At 63.3% G+C, this 20,705-nt stretch overlaps 1 protein-coding gene across 6 annotated transcripts in view; it reads right to left on the bottom strand.

Annotated features, from left to right (window-relative positions):
- The window catches only part of ABR (ABR activator of RhoGEF and GTPase), a 67,663-nt gene extending 47,662 nt beyond the window's left edge, over positions 1-20,001 (bottom strand). The window contains exons 1-2 of one of the 6 annotated variants that reach the window (XM_032784091.2): positions 19,905-20,001; positions 5,916-6,100 (exon numbers count right to left, since the gene is read on the bottom strand). In XM_032784091.2, the coding sequence (XP_032639982.1) occupies positions 5,916-6,100; positions 19,905-19,965 (246 nt within the window). In that variant the 5' untranslated portion in view covers positions 19,966-20,001. Of the gene's footprint in view, positions 1-286; positions 781-5,915; positions 6,336-19,904 lie in introns of those variants that run through there. The other 5 variants (XM_032784117.2, XM_032784085.2, XM_032784100.2 and 2 more) reach the window with 5 other exon arrangements.
- Positions 20,002-20,705: the final 704 nt, after the last annotated feature.

A 20,705-nucleotide genomic window follows, 5' to 3' on the forward strand; every position in this document is an offset into this window, starting at 1 on the left:
CCTCCTGCCATGGCAAGGACGGCAGGAGACAGAGGGACAGGCACCATGGCAGTATTAGAGGAGGACACTTCACTGCCTCTGCCCCCAACCTACAGCCCAGAAACTGGGGCAGCTCCCCAGGCTAGGGCGCAATGCTATGGTGCCCAGCACCCACCACAGAGGTACACGAGACCCTGGCCCCACTCACAGGCACAGATGACACACAGCTGGCACTGATGAGGACTCCAGATGCACCCCCCAAGCCCAGCTGAGTGCCACCCTCCTCCCCAGGCAGATGTGTGCCCACCTTCTCGGAGGCCAGAAAGGGAGACCCCAGGCCTGGGCTGGTGGGGGTGCCTGGCTCCAAATCCTCTTCATCCTCCAGGATTTTGTCCAGATACCCTATGGCCTCCTCTTCCTCCTCCATGGCCCGCAGAGCAGCAGTAGGCCAGAGGGCACGGCCCGCAGCTCCAGGTGTGCCTACGCCAGCGGGCCAGCCTGGCCCGATTGAGACCTATGAGCTGGCCGCAGCCTGCTGCTGAAAGGAGCCATTACGGGAGTCCTGCTTGCGCCAGCCAGGGCAGCTTGGCCCCAGGCTTCCCGGAGAGGAGAGGAAACCCCGGTCCAGGCAGCCCTGAGCCTGCACAAGGCTGCGGAAACACTAGGGCTGTCAGCACAGGGGCGAGGGGCCAGCCCGGCACAGGCTGCTCCGACTGCTTAACCCCTTCCCGGCTCCTGCCGTCTGCACTCCTCCAGCCAGCCCCGCTGCTCCGCCCTGCCTCGGCTAGTAATGCACAGGAAATGAACGTCTTGCCTCGGGAGGGGGGGCCGCTCCCTGGCGGGTGGCCAGCGCCATGCGCAGGACCAGGGCTGGCTGCTCTCTAGAGCGGGAATCTGCAAGGCAGGGCGAGCGTTTGGGGAACCAGTTTCTCCACTGTGAGCTGCCACAGCCACAAAGGGACAAGGGAAGCAGCGTCCAGGTGGGGAAGTCAGGCTCCACGCACTCTGCTCAGCCCTGGAGCTCTGGTCACACAGTTCCCCAGGACCCAGCCTCAAGCCACACACAGCACAGGCTAAGGGGTGATGGACAGTCATACCCCAGCATCAGTCGTTGCCTGGAGAGGGACCCCGTCCCGGAGTCCACAGCACTGTCCCACCAGCCCTGCCCGGGGGCTCTCTCCTCCACCCCACCCCGCTCCTGGGCATAGCGGCGGCGGAGCAACCTGGACCTTGGCACAAGGGTATCTGGGAGGGACATCATACAGGATGGGATGGGATAGGAGAGGGTCAGACAGGGTCACTCAGACCTCCCCCTTCAGGGGATCTGGCCTCGTGTGCAGCCTGGAGGCAAGCACTGGACAGGATGGGATTGAGTAGCCAGGTAAATCTACAGGAGAGTTCTGGCCCACAACGTGCCTGGCCAGCCCTCACAGCCAGGGAAGGAGCCTTGCAAACCCAGCCCCGGTACCCCTCCATTCCTTCCAGCAGGGTATTGACTCTGAACCCTAATGATGTGATCAGCATGGAACTGCTCAGCCCCCAGCCAAGCTGAGGCAGACCCCCCACTCCTGCTGGATGTTGTGGCAGATCCTGGGATGGGGAGTGCAGAGTTCAGCCACTAAGGACCCTGCCCCACAGGAGGAAGAAGAGACAGCTGCCTCCTGGGTACCAAATCTGCCTCTCGTGCCTTCCTGAGCGCCCACAGCACCATCCAGCCCCTGCCCAGCTCCCCAAACCTCCAGGGCCCCCGGTGCAGTGGCAGCTCAGGGCTGAACCCGGCAGCACAAGGATCACACAGGCAGAGGGCAGTGAACATAACACAAGTGCCAGGCACTCTGGATTGACACGACCAGACTGGGGAGGGAGCAGCCTCCCGCGTGGACTGGGCACACCGGGCCTCAGCTGGCCACTAGAACAGACTAGGTGGAGCAGGGTGGGGCTTTTCAGGGAGCAGAGCAGCAGCCAGAGGCTCCCAGGGCCGTGCAAGCTGGCTGTGGGCTAAGGACGTGGGGAGGGAGCTTCACTGCCTCAACTCGCCCCCTAACTCCAGGAAAAGGGGAAGCTGAGGTTGACAAGCTTTGCATGTGCAGCCCTATTGTCTTCCTCCACCGCTCCCTGCGGCCATGACACCAGTACTGCGCTGGGGGCGGGGACTGACCAGGACACACTGGGGGTTTCCAGAGTCCATGCCTGGCCTGTGCCCTTGATGAAGGTAAGGGCCAGGACTGGGCTTCAGCCCTAGAGAAGGAAGGTGCCCCAGGACAGGCCCCTAGGCACAGAGTTCAGAGAGGGCCAGGGGTGTGGGGAGCCAGTGGGAGATGTCAGGTGGGGGGGGGGGGAGTTCACAACCAGAACCACAGCCCCCTCCTCTCCCTGCGCAGCAGCCCAGCACACGGAGCCCACGCCTCATGTGCCCTGTGAGAGGAGGCTGCCCCTGAGTATTCAGGGCAGGAGGAGAGAGGCCATGGCCCAGCAGCAATGCCTGCCTGCGCCCCAAACACTGGAAACAGCAACGCACTCAGGACCCGTTCACAGCGCCTTGAGCCCAGCAGAACAGGCTCTCCTCCCTTCCCAGCAGGGCTGAGCTACCCCTTTTGTGCAGGGTGGTCTGCCCTCACCCCAGCTGTAGGGGACTGACACACGCCAGCTCCCCCCAGCCCCTCGCACAGCCCCCTCCACCAGAGCTGGCCGCAAAGCACCCAGCCCCACTGGAAACCCCTTTCAACCCCAAATTGCACCTCGCATCCAGAGTGATGCCAGCCCAGGGGCTCCCCCCCAGCTGGGGCTCCTCCACTGGCCCCACAGAGAGGGGCCCTCGGGTCCCCCTTCTGCAGCTGCCATCGCTCTGAGCCGAGCCCGTGTGGGAAGAGGAGAAGCTAAGCGCGAGTTAGCTGCCTCCCACTGGCAGATCCCAGCCGGCCCGGCCAGCACGGACGCTGGGGAGGCAGCTGTGAAGGGTTAAAGCCACCAGCCGCAGCGTCTAAAGGGCACTCGGCTTAGCCTGGAACTACCCGACCACAGATAATGGGATTGAAGGCAGCGCCAGCGCTGGAGCCTGAACGTGTCCAAAGCTCATTAGCGCCGGGACAGTTGCAAAAGGGAGCACACAGCAGAGACTCCAGTCCCAGCTAGGCTCTCCCACTCAGCAGCCAGAGAGGGGCAGACCCCGCTGGATGCCTCCCGGGGTAGGAGGGGCCAGCAGCATAGCTGCCAGGAGAGCAGGGCACCATGGGAGCAGATCTCCAGCGCCTGTGCATCCTACAGGCTGGGGTTCTGCGGGCACCCATGGCACCGTATGCTGGGAAACATGCCATGCATCTTGCCCCTGCCCTTACCTCCAGCCCCCTGGTGCCAGCCACGAGATCAGGGCTGGAGCACATGTCCCTTGTGCAGTAGCCATGCCAGGCAGGCAGCAGCTCTGCCCAGGGGCTCTGCTGGGCACTGTTCCCTTGGGTGTAACCAGGCGCAGGCTGTCCAGTGTGGGGGCAGGGCGTCCCTGAGATAGGGAACAACCTGAGGCTTTGTCCTGAGACACCCAGGCTCAGCAGCTAGACAGCTGCACCCAGCCAGGACCAGCGCAGTACGAGACAGCTCCCGTACCCAGCCACACCCAGGCCCCACAGCTCACAAGCAGCTCCCCACCCCTCCAGAACAGCCAGCTCCTGATGCTATCGGGCAGCGCCCGCAGATCAAAGAGAAAGCCCACGCCCCGGCCCACATGTGTTCATCTGCCTGCTTCCCGCATTCGCTGGCTGTGGCAGTGCTGCCCACCCCAGCTCGCTAGCCACAGCCCCCAGGCTGTTCCCTCCAGGACCTCCCCACAGAGCCCCTTTGCCAAGTGTTGGCTTTAGTCCATGAGCCATGTGGGGAAGGAAGAGCACCATGCCCATCTACAGACAGTAATGCAGGGCAATGCCAGGGTCCTGCCGAGGGGCAGCCCCAGAGAAGGAGGAAGAGACGATCCAGGCCCGGAGCGACCCCATTCTTCCCACACTGGGGAAGTAGAGACATCCACGCTTCAGACACGTCATTGAACCCAGCCACAGGTCCCTGCTCGCTGATGCCACCTGGTGGGGAAACAGCACAAGCCAAACGACTCTGGATTTCAGAGCTCTGAAATCCACGGCTGGCATCGAGACCCCAGGCAGGCAGGGGCTGGATTGGATTCGATCCTGCTCATTCCTGATGCCCCTTGGCACATGCCACCATCTGCCTTTCCTTTCTGCAGCTGGGCAGTTTGGGGTCTGGGGGTGTAGCCAACCAAAGGGCTCCCCCATCTTTCTTTCCTCCACCCAGCCTGGCATCTCACCCCCACCAGGCAGGGGGCTGGGAAGCAGCCACACTTTCGCATTCACTCCTGTTCCTTCTAGGATTAGATCTGAACCCTTTCAATGAGACAGAACCCAGCCTTTCCTGGCACTGCCTTACCCTGAACAAGGAGTCCCAGAGCTGGTACACAGGCCTCTCTGCCACATGCACCTCACGGCATGGCCACGAGAAACTGTTACCCTCAGCCTAGCATGGCCTGAGAAACAAGTCCCATGCTCCAGGGCACAAGGGACCCCACTGCTGCAGGGTCAGGAAGGCTCTCTCACCCCCTCCATGCACTCAGCACTGGGCAGGGCTTCATATCATGCTAGAGCATCAGGCATTTGCCCTCCAACCCGCTGCCGAGAAGGTGCGTGTCAGTGCTAAGGAAGCCAGGAAATCAGGCTGCATGGCTTGTTTGCCAAGAGCCATCAGAGCCCCCAGAAATGTTCGGGAAGATACATGTCACGCCCCCTGAGCCTCCCAGACACTGGCACTGCCCAGAGCATGGCAAAAGGCCCCCCAGCCAACCCTCCCCGTTTCTCGGGGTTTCCCGTACACAGGAACACTCCGACCACGGCTCTCTCTAAAAGGTTTTTTTCCCCTCCCAAAAAACGCTTGCTTGAAAATTACCAGAAGCCTTCAACTGGCCCAATCCCACCCTCTGTCACTAGATGGCGCACGCAGCCCATGAGAGAGGACAGATGTGCCCTGTCAGGGAGCTGCAGCACAGAGCCGGGGAAGAGGCACAGGGGTCCTGCCTGAGCAGCTCCAGCCAAGCAGCAGAAGGCCCCCACCCCTGCCTCACTGGCTCCCATGCCAGGCCTGACACCACACTTCAGGGGTCAGGAAAGGGGGGCACATGGCCACTACCCTGCACCCCTGCCCTGTACCCCCAGAATGCCCAGCCAACAGGCGTGACTACCCCGCCCCCAAACGGCTTTGTCCCTGAGTCCCTATCCACTGAGGCAAGATGGGGGGCAGAGAGCGGTTCCCACTCCACTTCACCCCCTGCTGGCCCCAGGAGATGTCCCATAGCTCTGCAGAGAATCCCAGAGCGCCTCTAAAGAGCACTGACATGCAGCTGGTTCTGGGGTGGAGAGCAGAAACTGGATGCCCTATACCATGCACGGGGAAAAGGCCAGAGACTCCTGCACATCTCTCCTCTGCTCTGCCAGTCAGACTCCGCCCTGCACAGTCAGCAACGGGGAGGGCTGCGAGGCTGTTGACAGCTCTAGGAGCTCTGCAGCAGCTCCTCCTTCTGGGGATGGCCCTCTTGGCAAGTCACCCTCGCTCTTCACCACAGCAAAGCACCAAGGAAGAGACGGGCAGCCGACTGAAGCTGGATATTCACCCTTCCCTGAGCCACCAAGCCCCAGCCCGTGCTGCTCAGCCCCAAACCGCTAGCAAAGGAGCAGCCAGGCAGCTCAGCACCCCTCCTCTCAAGCCAGGAGAGGAGGACAGGGAGAGTGGGCTGAGCTGGGAGGCCAAGAAGGGAATATGAGGGAAGGAAGAGCCAGAGAACTGGACCATTCCAGCTCCAGCGACACCAGGTCCCACAGGACACAGAAGCAGTGACACGCCCATGCTGGGCGGAGCTCCAGCAGCACCATCGCAAAGCCACCTACCCCAGTGCCCAGGCCATCGGTGGGTGTGGGTGAGATACCATCCCCGCTGTCCTGGCTGCGGGCGCTGAGCTGCGGCGACATTGTGGGTGACTCGTCGATGTACGGCATGGTCTCCGAGCCCTCCGGCGGCACCTTGGTATCCTCATTCCCCTCGGCATCGTAGTCCTCTGCCCCGTAGTTGAAGTCTGCCAGGAGGACGAGGAGAGGCCGGTGAGTGTCTGCCACCAGGGCACCTAGGGAGGCATAACGCACCGGGTGCTGCCGGCCCCTTGCCGCCATGGCACCGCCCAGCAGGAGACCCCAGGTGGGAGAAGGGGCTGGCCAGAGGCATGACATCCAAGGGCTAAGCCATAAGACATGTGTCTGCCCACTGGGGAGAGCTGGGAGCTCAGAGCCTGCTGCACCCTGCCTGCTGCACCATCTTGCTTTTTATAGGGGCTGGGGGCAGGGCTCCCAGTGGGTGAGGTCACTTCCCTAGCTCCTCCCCCTTGTTTTGACTCCAGCAGCCAATGGGTGTGTGGCACCAGGACAAGGTGGGAGCTGAGACAGAGACTGATGTTTAATAGGAAAAACCCTTTCCCATCAGCCCCCGCCATCTCCTGCTGCCACTCTCTCTGCAGCTGGGCAGGGGCCTTCTCCTGGCTCCGTGGGGTCCCAGGGCAGGGGCGTGGGCATGGGCACTTGGCCTGGGGGTGCTTCTAGCTCTGAGCCCTGCACTGCACTGGAGCCAGCACCATTGGCACTGGCTGCAGAGCCCAGCAAGCAGCGCGGCAGCAGCTTTCCTGCCAGAGGGCAGCAGGGCCAGGGCGTTGCATGGCTTGATTTTAGGGCTGCTCCAGTCAGGCACCTGGCAGAGACTGTGCCCAGGGGGAAGGGGTTGGCCAGGGCTGGAGGGGCCCCTCAGCACCCCTACCCCAAGGGTCAGCAGCTCCCTGGCACCTCTGCTTGTATCTGACAACCACCAACCAGCCCCCTCCACCCCAGAGAGTCAGCCACCCCACGTGTCACATACACACATACGCTGGCACCACCACCTCCCCATCCGTTCCCCCCTCCCCAGTGCTAGTCCCCAGCCGGCTCTTTAACCCATGAGGTGCGGATGCCCCCTCCCCAGCGCAGCGAGCCACGGTGGCCCCTGCCATCCCCTCCTGGCCATGTTCTGCCCAGCCAAGCCCACAGGTACCCCCAACACACAATTAACAGCTGAGCACTGCCTTAGAGGTTCAGGCCCGGACTCTGCCAGCCACCCTGCTGCAGCCCTCTCCCTGTGCCGGCAGGGGCAGGGGCATGGGCAGGGGCAGGGGCAGGGGCAGGGCTGAGCAGGGAGTGGAAAGGGCAGCGGCAGGGGGCTAGGGAGCCAGTGATCCATGCGAGGGGAGGGCTCCACTGCAGCCTGCCCCATCCCCATAGTAGAGGCGCCCAAGCGAATCTGTCCCCTCTGTCGTCAGATGCTGGGCAGCAATGAGGGTGGGCCTGGGTGCCAGGACTCCTGGGCTCTGCCACTGACCCACTGGGTGGTGTGTGTAAGTCACTACGCCGCCCGCCACTCCGTGCCTCAATTTCCCCTCTAGGTCATTGTCCCCATGAACCTCAAGGGCAGCTCTCCACACCCTCCTCGCTGTTCCTCCCAGGCCTCTCAGGCAGCCAGCAAGGGAGCACTGAGCCCCGTGGACCCCTCGGGCCTGCCTGTCCCAGCCACTCCCTCCCTCTATCACTGCCAGGCTACAGCCGGAGGGACGGGGCCAGGCTGGGAGCAATGAGCTGCCTCTGCTGCAGGTGAGGGCGGGGAGGCCCAGGGGTTGGAGCTGCACTTGGCTCCATTCTCCACAGGCCACAGAGCTGGAGATGGAGGGGCAGGGCTGGCCTGTTACCATGGAAACAGCAATAGGCTCAGCAGAGGGAAGAGGCAAATGCTGGGGTCCTGGTCCCTGTGGGGACCCTTCCTGACGCCACAATTATATGGAGCTATACCTATCTCATAGAGCTGGAAGGGACCTTGAAAGGTCATCAAGTCCAGCCCCCTGCCTTCACAGCAGGACCAAGTACCATCCCAGACAGATTTTTGCCCCTGATCCCTAAGTGGCCCCCTCAAGGGCTGAACTCGCAACCCTGGGTTTAGCAGGACAATGCTCAAACCACTGAACTATCCCCCCCCACAAGCACCCTGAAGCTTAAGTCTGGGTGCCCCCCCCCCACGCCCCTGCACTGAGTGTGCTCAGCCCAGAGGCCCCGTGCGAAGCCAGGCAGGGGCAGAGAGCCCCCCCCAACACACACACAGCCCCCTGCACTGCGTGTGCCTAGCCCAGAGCCCTCATGTGGAGCCAGGCAGGGGCAGAGAGCGCCCCCTAACACACACACAGCCCCCTGCACTGCATGTGCCTAGCCCAGAGCCCTTGTGCGAAGCCAGGCAGGGGCAGACAGCCCCCCCAACACACACACAGCCCCCTGCACTGTGTGTGCCTGGCCCAGAGCCCTCGTGCAAAGCTGGCTCACTCAAGCCTCACAGCACCACGCTCAGCTGCAGTTAATATTTCATTGCAATTTAATATTTCAAGCTGATAAATCTTTAACTCCAAGAGGATTTTAAAGCCCTCCCGAGTCAGACCCTGTGAGCATGAGCCAGGGAAGGAAGAGGGCCAGGAACAAGCAACATTTCTGGACCCCAGATAGCCTGGGGAATCATGTCCCCTCTGCCAAGAAACGAGAGGCCAGTGCTGGAGCCATTCAGAATGGGTCTGGGCAGAGCGGTGGGGGCGGTCCAGCAGGACGGGTCTGTGTGGGACACAGGGCACGGCCCAGAGCAAACCCATAACTGACCCCATCACAGCTCAGCAAGCGACCCAGCGTGGACAGAGCCTGGCAGCCCAGCCCACATCGCTCAGACACAGAAGGGTCCCTGCTGGTCTCGTCCTGCTAGGTCTGGCTCCTGTGGCCCTGGAAAGGTGTGTGTCTCCGTGCATGCGTATACACACACTCGCACGTGTGCACATGCAGGCACAGCACGGCAGCCCAGGTTCCCACCTCATTAGCATGCTCCAGCAGGGAACCCTCCCATCTCCTCGGAGCAGCAGGCCAGGCGCCGGACCCAGCTGCTGGCAGCGCCGTGGCAGGCTGTCAAGGGAGCAGCCAGGACATCCAGCCAAGCACACACTCCTGAATCACCCTCATTAGCACGGGGTTCCCTCCATCAAACCCACGCACGTGCTGTCTCCCAGACTGCCGGACACGGCGCGAGAGGCTGGAGGATCCCCCTGGCTGCGTAGTGCGTGGAGAGAGAAAGGGAGGGGTACTTAACGCTGCACTGCGCACCTCCCTCCCCACCTCTGCATGCACACGGGTCACACATGCACAGCACGGAGCCCCTGGAAACGTCCTAATCCATTCGGGGTCCCTCCCTGCTACTGGCACCGTGCAGGGTGTGCTGGTTATATACAAAATGCTCTAGCACGTTACATTAGCACATCCCTACTTGTGGCGGCAAGTGGGGGGCTGCTGTCACATTGGGGGTGTTTGAATCACTTCTGCTTCCAGAGGGGTAGCCGTGTTAGTCTGGATCTGTAAAAGCAGCAAAGAGTCCTGTGGCACCTTATAGACCAACAGACGTATTGGAGTGCATCCGACGAAGTGGGTATTCACCCACAAAAGCTCATGCTCCAATACGTCTGTTAGTCTATAAGGTACCATAGGACTCTTTGCTGCTTCTGCTTCCTTGTTTAAGGAGTTTGGGTGAATTTTAAAGCAACAGTCCATGGGGGTGGAGGCACACCTCTACCTCCTCCCTTCTAAGCCTGGGCCCCCCTCCCACAGCTCTGCCGGTGCCTCCCAAACCCAACCGCAGCCACCTGCTAGCCCAGCCCTGAGCTCCCCCCTCACACAGCTCTGCTGGTGCCCCCAATTGCAACCCACAACCACCGGCTAGCCCAGCCCTGGGATCCCTCCTCACACAGCTCTGCCACTGCCTCTCAACCCGGGACCTTTCCACCCGACCCTGAGTCCTTTCCTGCCCCTCTCTGGCTCCCCCCTGCTCCCCTCAGGCCCATGTGGAGTACGGCAGAGTCAGGTGGGCCAAGACCATCTCTGCCAGCCAGTCCCAGGGCAGCTGGGCACGGATCAGCCTGCAGATGTCACGGCCTCTTGCTCATTCACACCTCCACCAGCAGCTGCTGGCAGCTTCTCCTAGAGCCGGGGGTGCCAGCCCCCATCGCCAGCCCTGCTCCAAACGGCCCAGGCTGGAGAGCGCCCATGTCCCCAGCTCCCGCCTCCGCTCTGGCAAGAACAGCCACAGCTCCGCAGCTTCTGCATTGCCCGCGGCGTGAGGCCCGTGCCATCTCCATGGCAACAGGCTCCTGCACAATCCTGCCGGCTGCGAGCTCAGCCTCCCACGGCCGCGAGGATGGGGGAAGGGGCGTCGTGGTCTCCCCTGCTCCATCCCACGGGCCTGGCAGGGTGGGGGCCACGCGAGGGGGGGCATGGAGCCAGCATCACTCCACCCCACAGCCCAGCTCAGTGCGGCCCTGGCTTTCAGCCAGCACAAGAGGGGCCAGGCACTCCCCAGCGCTGCTCAGCCCGCAGACACCGGAGGGGGAGCAGGGGCTGGGCTCAGCGACCCCCAGGAGAGGTGCTCCCTCCTAGCCAGCCTGGGGGCTGCAGTGTCACAACCATAGCAGGGACCACCGAGTTGCGGGGCCAAGCTGCCAGCAGAGAACACCGGCAGGAGTGCCAGTGCCTAGGCTGCCGGGCCGCAGCACGAGCCCAGGGCAAGAGTCAATGCCACCCCTGTCTTCCAGCCTTGCCCATACCCCAGGCCCTCTGGCACAGGGCTCTGTGAGCAGCTTCTTCCCTCTAAAAGCCCCCTGGAGCCACAGGCCAGGAAAGAAACTGACCCCAGGATTAGCAGCCACTCATTGCCCGTGGTTGTGCCCCCGGGGCACCGGCCACACCGACAGGGCAGAGAAGCCCCTGGGCACTAGGGCGCAGTATTTGGGCTCTCCCAGAGCATTCCCCTGAGGACGAGCCCCATGCAGTGAGGTCTGCCATGTTCCTGGCTCCCATACAGCCATGCCAGCTGCCTCATTACCCCGCCAGGAATGCACATTAAACCCAATAGCTAAGACTACGCCCACTGCCAGGCAAACGTCAAGCGCTACCGCCAGGGCAGGGCAGCTGGGGTGGGGTCCCCACCTTGCCAGCAAAGCACAATCCCCCCATGACAGCCCAGTCCCTTCTCCCCCACCCCACTGCTCGACGCACAGTGGCCTATAGGGAGGGACTCGGAGAAGGGGTGATGGGTTGGGGAAACAGGGATCCCATAGGCAGAACCATACCCCCTCAGGCTCCACCGCCAGTGTGCGCAGTGCACGGATGGAGGAGAGGCCCAGGCACTTTATACCCAGAGCCCAGGGTATCAGAGCAGGCTAGGAAAGGGGAACCCAGCCTCAAACTTCAGGGTGCTGGGATCATTGTGGGGTCAGGAAGGGTGCCCACAGGGACCAGGCTGTGGGGTGGAGCAGGGGTCAATGCAGGGCGCACACAGGAGCAAGGCCAGCAGAGGAGGCATTTGATGTGACGGTGCTAGCTGGGGTGGCAGGGACTCACCCTTGCTCATAGTGCCCACTCACCCTCTCCACCAGCCAGCAGGTTGGGGGCTGCCCTGAGGGGCCAGGCCCAACCTCCGCTCCCAGCGCAGAAAGCTCCCACTACAGCTGCCCCTGCTCCAAGAGGCTGACACTCACCCCGGGGGGGCCCCATCACAGCCCCTCAGCCTCATGCAGAACTGCCTGAGAGCAGCTCCCAGGGGCCAGACCTAGGCTGGAGAGCCCCTGCCCCAAGCTCCTGGCGATTTAACCCTGGGCCCCCCAGCATTCACCGGCTGGCCAACCGCAACAGCCCAGCTTCCCCCTCTCCCCAGTTCAGTGCCCTGCACACTAGAGTTCTGCACCAGCTCCCCAGCGGGAAGAATTTGTGCCATCTCTGAGAGCGCCTCAAACACACACATTGCAAATCCCCAGCTCTAACCCCTGGGCCCACACTTTCCACCTCATGCCCTTATCTACTGTGCCCCAGGGCCCCTGCACCCCTGCCTGCAGCCCAGAGATAGGCCGGCTGCCCTGGGTTTGTGTGGCCCTCACTGAGAGCGCAGGACAGTCGGGAGGGCTGGCTCCCAGGGCAACCCGGGCTCCGCAGCAGCACAGGCTGAGTCCAGCACTGCCGTAGCACGGAGAGAGCAGCTTCAAAGCCAGCCGCATCCCGGTCACATCGCACTCCCCACAGCCTGGCGCTGGGCCACCTCCAGCAACGGGAAGGGGACGAGAGGGCTTGGGAGCCCCTCTGCTGCATGCGTCAGAGGACGAGAAGTCCCAGGAACAGCAAAGGGAGGTGCTGGGTGATCTCACTGGCACTTCCCTTCAGCTCTGCCAGCACGTCAGCACCAACCCACAGTCCCTTGTCACCACACCTGGACTCCCCACCCAGCTCTGCCATCACCCCATAGCACTGACCTGCAGCCCCCTGTCACCCCACCTGGACTCCCCACTCAGCTCTGCCATCACCTCAACACCGACCTGCAGCCCCCTATCACCTCACCCAGGCTCCCCACCCAGCTCTGCCATCACCCCATAGCACAGACCTGCAGCCCCCTTGTCACCCCACCCGGACTCCCCACCGAGCTCTACCATCACCCCATAGCACCGACCCGCAGTCCTGTCACCTCACCCAGGCTCCCCACTCAGCTCTGCGATCACCCCATAGCACCGACCTGCAGCCCCCTTGTCACCCCACCCGGGCTCCCCACCCAGCTCTGCCATCACCCCATAGCACCGACCCGCAGTCCTGTCACCCCAGCCCTAGGCTCTCCCCATTCCCCTCTGCTGCAGACCCAAACTGCAGCCCCCCTTCCCCATTATTTGTGTCCTGAGCCTTTCCTCAGAGCTGCCTGCCTTTGGGCAAAGGGAGGGGACGCAGTCCCTGGGGACCACACACCTGCAACTGCTGCCCTCCCCCTCCTCCACTAGAGACAGGTTAGGCACATTCCGGGGACTCCTGGCTTGCGGCCGGCCCAGTCCAGTCACCCCTCCATGCAGGGCCCCAACACACTTCCTCGCCCGCCCCCCGAGCCCTCGGATACAGCCTGGCTGTGGCTCCCGGAGCCCACTGCACAAACGCTTTGCCCATCCTTCCACTTCACTAAGCAGCTCCATGGCTGTGGCCGCATGTCCACCTGCCTGGGGGAGCCTGGGGAGAACGGGCAGCTAACAGGGTCAGCATGGCAAGGGCCAGGAACAGTCCTCGGGGTCATTTCCCTCCCTCCACGTGCAGCGCGGGGACTGGCTCCGAGGAGAGTATTCCTGCAGCCTGGCCAGGGCGAAGGAAGACCCTGGCCAGCCCCGCGGGTCAGGCTGGGGAGCTGGCCGCCCCTGGGAAGACACAGATGGGATGGGACGAGGAGCCCGTCTCCCCTGGTCTCCAGCATCACCAGCCTGTGAGACGTGCTCCCTCTCCATGATGTGCTGCAGACTGGCCCTGCTGCCTCAACCGTAGGTGGCCCAGGGTGGGAGGGAGCCGAACAAGGCAGAAGTGAGGCTGGCCTGAAATGCCTTGGCACAGGGACCCGGCTCCATCCCAGAACCAGCAGGGGAACTTCAGATCTAGGCTCTGCTGCCTGGGCCCTGCTCTAGCACTGGACAAATCCACACTGGGGATGAGGGGACAGCAACTGCCCTCTCGCAGAGCCCCCTTTGCCAGCCTTGGCAGAGCCCCAGAGAGGGCAGGCCCTGGGTAAAGACACCTCTGCTTTCTCCCGTGGCAGGAAGTGACCTGCCTGGGATGGGGACTGACTGCAGGAACATCACTGAGCCATATTTCTTCCCTCCTCTCCCCCTGTGGATTAGCTGCTCCAGGCCCAGTGGTGCCTGTTAACCTGACCCTGCCTGCGACAGAAGCTCCTCATTAAGCTTCCCCTTCCTTCCACCTTCGCCGCTGCTTCCTCCACCCACGCCAGCTCTCCTCCCCACTCACAGGCACCGGGCCAGGCGCTGGCAAAGCCCTGGCATGGGCAGTACAGTCAGGGCACCCAAAGCAAGCCTGGCAGCGTGGGACAATGCTCCCCAGCACACCGGGGCTAAAGGATCCCGCAGGAGGACAGGGCTGGGGAAACGAGATCCTGGCAGTGCCGCAAAGCCAGGGTCATTCCAGAGACCCCAGCAGTGCTGACAACAGCTCCTCTTCGCTGGCCCTCATGCTGTGCTGGGGGGAGTTTCTGGCTGGTTCACATCACTGAGGGAGAGCGACAGTGGCAACTGGTTGCACCATGAGGCCAAGCAAGCCGGGGCGTCCGTGCCACCAGCACAAGGTCGCTCCCGTTGGATCCACCCCACACCCACTGAATGCAGGGACAGGCCAGGTGGCCAGTCCTACATGGGGCCTGCATCCCTGCATGGCCTCTGGGATAGGGCAGCACAGCAAAGGCAGCCTGAGTGCCAGCGAGAAGGCTGTGCTGGGAGATTTTGCCAGCTGGCTGCCCTGGGGAGGGGCAAGCCATCGCTGAAGTCTAGCACTCCGGGAGGGGTGCAGCCCCTCCCTTTGCAGCCTGGTCCTGCCTCGTCCCCAGTCTGAAACACAAGGGGTCCTTGCTGCTCAGGCTTGCTGGGCAGAGCAGCCAGTTGGCAGCTTCCCTCTCTGCTCCAGGGTGCTCCCAGGTGCTCTCCCTGCCTCTCCTGCTTGGGAGCTGGAGGGTCAGGCAGATGGGCCCTGAGAGCCAGGGGGTGATGTTCTCTAGTGCAAAGGCCAGCACCTGGAGGAGAAACGCCCCACTGAGGAATTTGGGACAATGGGGACGCACAAGAACTCTTGTGTAGCTCTGTATTGTGGCTAGGACCCACCGATCTGAAGCCGTTTCCTGGATCTGTGTCCTGGGAATCTCTGCAGGCTCAGACAGGCCGGTGGGCCCACGATCCACTCCCAAGCGAAAGGGCGTCCGGGAAAGCAGAACCCGGAACCCGCCTAGGAGCCTACAGGCCCACGGGCAGCCCCACAGGGCTCAGCTACGGTGGAGCCAGTCTTTTTGTGCTTGACTAAAGGGAGCCACTTCTTTTTGGCTCCCCTGCATCACCCAAGGCCTGGGCCAGGTGACCCCGCAGAGGTGCCCTCCCCAAAGGAGAGGCCCTCCCGATGGAGCTGCAATCTCATTACCTGACCACCCCCTCAGTTGGAGGAAGCAGCAAGTTCCCATCAGGCCTGCCACTGCCTGGGCCAGACCCGCAGCAGAGTCTCCAGCAAAACCACCTGCAGGTTGGGAGGAAGGAACTAGTGTCCAGCTGCACAGCTAGGCAGGCGGCCTGTTACGCTCACACCCTCACCCCACCGGAGAGACAAGAGACTGTTGGGGCCTGTTGCTGCTTTCTGTGCCCTAAGCCCAGATGGAAACTAACTGCTAATGGGACACAAGATCGCCCGGACCTCGTGTCTGGGCAGGGCCATCGTGGCTCTGCTGTGCCTGAGGGAGGCTGCAGAACTCAGCCAAGGCCTGAGGGAGAGAACTCACCACAATGCTGCTGCAGGAGTCCCAGGTCCTGGCTTCCTTCCACAAGGCCCTTTGTACAGTTACCAGCTCGGGCACATTCCCGCCCATGCCCCCTGGCGCCAGGACACCCCAGCTCCTGCCATGCTGGAATGCGCTCAGTGCTGGTACGAGCCATAGAGAGACATGGCCTGAGCCGGTCTGACAGTGCCGGAGCATGGAACCATGCCAGCGGGCTCTGAAACATGCCTCACCAACCACAGCCTTGGCACTGGCTCCTGAGGCCCCCAGGACAGACATCCAAAGCAGATCCCCAGTGACGTGCAGCAAGCCACACGCTGCCCTGGCCAAGGCTAAGGGATCTTCACACTCCTGAGCCCAGGGCTAGCCAAGGCAAAGCAGCCAGCTGGGCACCGGGCACCCATCACAGCACCCCTCCCTGACCAGGCCTGGCTTCCCCTTCCCTCAGCCGGGATCGCCAGTCATGCCAAGCTCAGCCCGAGGGTCTAATCCACTCAGCTTAGCTCACACCTGAGCCCCGAGCCAGATGTGACACCGGCAGAGAGGCCAGTGCTCCAACTGCCTCTGCCCCCAGCAGCCTTCCTCCCCCAGGGCACTGCCCTGCAGCCACCCGCCTGCACACAGACCCAGAGAGGGCAGCGTGGCCCTGCTCTCCAGTTCATGCCAGGCCACAGATCCGGGCAAACCCTCTTCGAATAGCTGCACGGAGACTTGGACACTCGGGAGCAACTTGGCACATCCACGTACATTACAAATGCTGGACACCTCCTGCTTATCCTGGGAGGGAGTATTTCCACGTGGAACCAGGCACCTATGCCATCTGCACACCTGCGGCAGGTTTGCCAGCATGGCCAAGTGCTCAGAGCAGGGCCCACATCCAGAGCCAGGGAACCGAAGCCAGGTTCCAGCCAGGGGCTGCAGGCGCAACTTCCGTCGGCGGCCCCCATGGACACTGGGTCTGATCTAGTGCTGGGGCTGCCAGGGCTCGCTGAGGGCCTCAGCAAAGCACCAGGACTAACGTTTTCCACTGCAGCCTCTGACTGTAGTGCCCAGCTGAGACACCAGGCCCTGGGCTTGCAGGGGTATCAGGGGTGCTCAGCCGGTTGGGGGCACACATGGTCTGGAACCACTTCTGACCCTGGGGGCCTTAACCGCTGTGGGCCAGTCTCCAGACAGACACCACATTATAAAATGCATTCGAGTCACCGGATCGAGAGTGAAAATATTAACTTTCACCTCCACTGTGTGCCCGCACCTGCTCTGCCATTCGCTCCCCCTGCCCACATCCTGCCTGTACCGGCCCAGCCATTCGCTCCCCTGCCCGCACCTGCCCCATCGTTTGTCCCCCTGCCCACACCTGCCCTGCCATTTGCCCTCCTTGCCCGCACCTGCCCCACCATTCGCCCCCCCTGCCTGCACCTGCCTTGCCATTCGCCCCCCTTGCCCACACCTGCCCCGCCATTCACCCCCAGGCCAGCATCCTGCCTGTACCTGCCCCACCATTTGCCCCCCTGCCCACACCTGCCTGTACCTGCCCACACCTTGTGATGCAGTAGGGAGTGGGACAGATTGACCTGGGAACGTCCTTTAGTTTTACTGGGACTGTCTGCAAGGGGGATGGGAGAGCAGGGAGTGACTTTAGGTGAGGGACGGTACCTGAGCCTGTAACCTGAGCCAGGAGGGGGTGGGGGGAGTCAACACCTTTGCCCAGGAAGCTGGACAAAGAAGGAGATCCTGCTGGAGAGGTTTTTAGTTTCAGTTTGGGGCTGGCTGGGAAGAGGCAGGAACCCAGGTCTGGGGTCTAAGCTCCCTGCCCCCAGAGGGACCTGCCTGAGGGGTCCTAGGTGTACCTACAAGCCCTGCTTGGGACCATGTTCCTCTCGTCTAATAAACCTTCTGTTTTACTGGCTGGCTGAGAGTCCCAGTGAATCACAGGAAGTGGGGGTGCAGGGCCCGGAATCCCCCACACTCCGAGACACACCTGCCTTGCCATTCACCCCCAGGCCAGCATCCTGCCTGTACCTGCCCTGCCATTTGCCCCCCGCCCCGCCCACACTTGCCTGCACCTGCCCCGCCGTTCATCCCTGGTACCCCCTGCCCTGATATTCACCCGTGCACTCTGCACCCTCTGCCCTGCCATTCGCTCCCATGCAGCCCATGTCTGATCCCTCATTCGCTCCTGGAGGCCCTGCCTGCACCCTGCCATCCACCCCCAGGCCCACACCCTGCCCCGCCATTCGCCACAGGCCTGCACCTGCCCCACCATTCACCCCTAGGCCCGCACCCTGCTCCACCATTCGCCACAGGCCTGCACCTGCCCCACCATTCGCCCCCAGCCCCTCACCCTGCCCTACCATTCGCTCCTGGAGGTCTTGCTCACACCCTGTGCCCATGCCCTGCTCATCTGAATTTCAGCTTCAATCGCTCGGGTGCACTTTGCTTTGCTGCACGTCACGGCGGAGAGCACCCTTGGCTGGGGTCTGACAGGCAGTACGCAGTATTGAATGATACAGCCAGGCAATGCCACTCAGAGCACCCAATCCACCTCCTCCAGAGCCCCTGGCCAGGCAACCTACCCGCTGTGTGCTGGCCCTAGGGCGCATCCTCTCCCCGCCCTTCACATCACCACCTCGCTGTCCCCCACAAGGCTACTGGTCCTTCCAGCCCGGCGCCAGGCCCTCCTAGGTGCTGCACTCCGAGCCCCACGGCTCCGGCACTATCACTTCATGCTTCAGGGCCCCAGGCTGCCTGCCTACAGGGGCCGGGAAGAACTCACAGCCAGGTACAGTAGCGGGGGCTCTCCAGCGCTCGCCCCGTCTCCAAAGCACCTCAAAGCACGTCTCAGACCTCAGCCCTGCCTGGCATGGGAGAAACCCCGACTCCCGCCCCAGGCCGCACAGCGAGTCAGCCAGAGGCAGCAATAGAACCCAGACATCCGGGGCTCTAAGCACACAGCCCTGGGGGTGGGTCGGGGAGCTCACCCACTCGCTGCACCACTGCCAGGACATGTTCTGGCTCCTGCCCACTTGAGGTGCTTGCTGCATGCAACCCCAGGGCTGTGAAATCCAGCCAGAGCCAGGCCTCCCCACTGACCCAGTCGGTCACCCCCCCAGCACGAGGGCCAGGGACCCGGCGGATCCCCCTCCCCAAGTCCTCCTGGGGCCGCAAGGAGCTTGGCCCCATTCCCGAGGCAGCCCCTGTCTCCCTGGGGCCGTGGTGGCTACCCAGAGCCATGCTGCAGAGCACGAGAGTCACACGAGCCCTCCAGGCAACCCCACCACACGAAAGGTCCCCAGCGACCCGGGACCTGGAGCTCTTTCCCACTCCCCGCATCGCAGTGGCCTTCCTGCCATGGCCACAAGGGGGCATTGGAAAGTGGCCCAAGCCCAGGGACCAGCCTGCTTCACTGAGTTTGTAACTGGTGGCACAGGGGCTAGCAGGGAGGCCCCATGTCGGGGGCCACAGCTGACACCAGCAGGGTGAGCTGGGGACTGACCTGCTTTCGCTGGAAGGGGTATCAGGTGTGGGGGCAGTGCAGGGCTAGGCCCCCCGGGCCGCTCAGGTCACCCAGCTAGCAATGCAGGAAGCTCGGCGTGGACGGCTCCAGTGTTTCTACATGGTGCAGCCCCACTCGCTGCAGGAGCAACACCCAAGCCCACCGCTGCCCCCAGGGATCTCACCCCTGCAGAGCACAGCCTGTTCTGGGGCTGGGAACTGGGCATGGCTGAATATGGTTCCCCAGGTGAATCAGCCTGTGGGCCCCCCCGGTGCCACGCAGGTGAAGGCAAGTGAGGGCATCTCCCAAGGGAGAGCACACGCCACAGACAGCCCCCCTCTTGTGGGTCTCCCTTGAGGGAGCATCTCCGCTGCGGAGCTGCACAGGTCTCTCGGGGCAATCGCAGGGGAGGGTGCCCCAATCCTCCCCGCTCGCCTGCCTGACCCCGCTGCGCCAGCACTCAGCCTGTCCATTTACATAACCTGCCTGGAATGGAGCTGCAGGGGGTCGTGCCACCCCCAGAATGCCCAGGGATGGGGGGGGAGAGCATTTCCTGGAGCAGCCTGCAGTGACAGAGAGCAGGAGAGGAGCCCGCATCCATGGGGAGGGGGATGCGCTGAACAGCTCAGGCCCCCAGCAACAACGGGCACAGGCAGCAAGGACAGCCGCTCCGATGCCGCTTCGCTTGGATCCTACCACCCACCCGGCCCAGCGTTACACAACAGGTGGAGACAGAGGGGGGAACCGGGCCGGGCATGCTGCAGCCTGGCTGGAGAGGTGCTCAGCCGGCCAGTGCCCCTGCCTGGCACCGTGCCCCCAGGTGAGCAGGCTCCCTGCCCCCTGAGCGATCCTACCTCAGGGCCCTTCCAGCCCTCTCCGAGTCCCACAGCCAGGAGTTCCTGGCGGCTCTGGCACCCCCCAGCCTGGTGCCCCCTGGTCCCCCCGAGCGCGCACGTACTGCTGTAGAGGGTGTCGATCCAGGAGAGGCGCGCCAGGCCCCGGTGGCTGAGCGGCTCCATGCTCGGGGAGGCTCGGCTGGCTGTCAGATCCTCGGCCACCGACACATCTCCCAACAAAGGCAGCGAGGGGAGGGAGGCAGGGGAGCGGGGAGGGGGCCAGAGGGAGTGGGGCTGGGGCGGGCTGGCAGGAGCCGGGGCAGCAGCGGGTCAGGGCGGCCAGCGAGGGGAGCTCGAGCCAGCCCCTAGCCTGCAGCATGGGGCTGCATGCCGGGAGGAGAGGCTCCGCTCCGGGAAGGAGCTGCCAGTGCCTGCCAATGGCAGCCCGCACCTCCCCCCGCCTGCGCCGGGAGATGGGGCGGGGAGTGGAGCCAGCCCCGCATGCAGGGAAGCTGGGGAGGGGGCAGCGAGCCCCTCTGGCCAGAGCACGCTGCAGGGCAATGGGCTCAGCTAGGCTGCTGCCCTGCACCCCAGAGATGGCTGCATTTCAGCATCGCTCCGCCTGCCCCGGCACAGGTGATAGCTGGGGGCGAAGGGGGGGCACCTCATGCCGTGGGGCAGTGCTGGGCTTGGCAGGCTACTGTCACTGCCCTGAGTTTAGGGGGTGGTCCCTGCTGCTTCGGAGCATCCAGCATCATGCCGCCAGTGCACGGAGGGGAGGAGGGAAGAGGCTGCGGAGACGCTGCCAGATGGGCAGCTGGCTGCAGGCGGCAGTTAGCTGGGTCTGCCACATCCATCGAGGTCACTGACCCCCTCCCCGAGCCATGCCATCAGTATTTTTAGGGGGTGGGAGAGGGGTAAGG

Source organism: Chelonoidis abingdonii, chromosome 20 (genome assembly GCF_003597395.2).
Source record: "Chelonoidis abingdonii isolate Lonesome George chromosome 20, CheloAbing_2.0, whole genome shotgun sequence".
In the NCBI taxonomy this organism is placed as follows: Eukaryota; Metazoa; Chordata; order Testudines; family Testudinidae; genus Chelonoidis; species Chelonoidis abingdonii.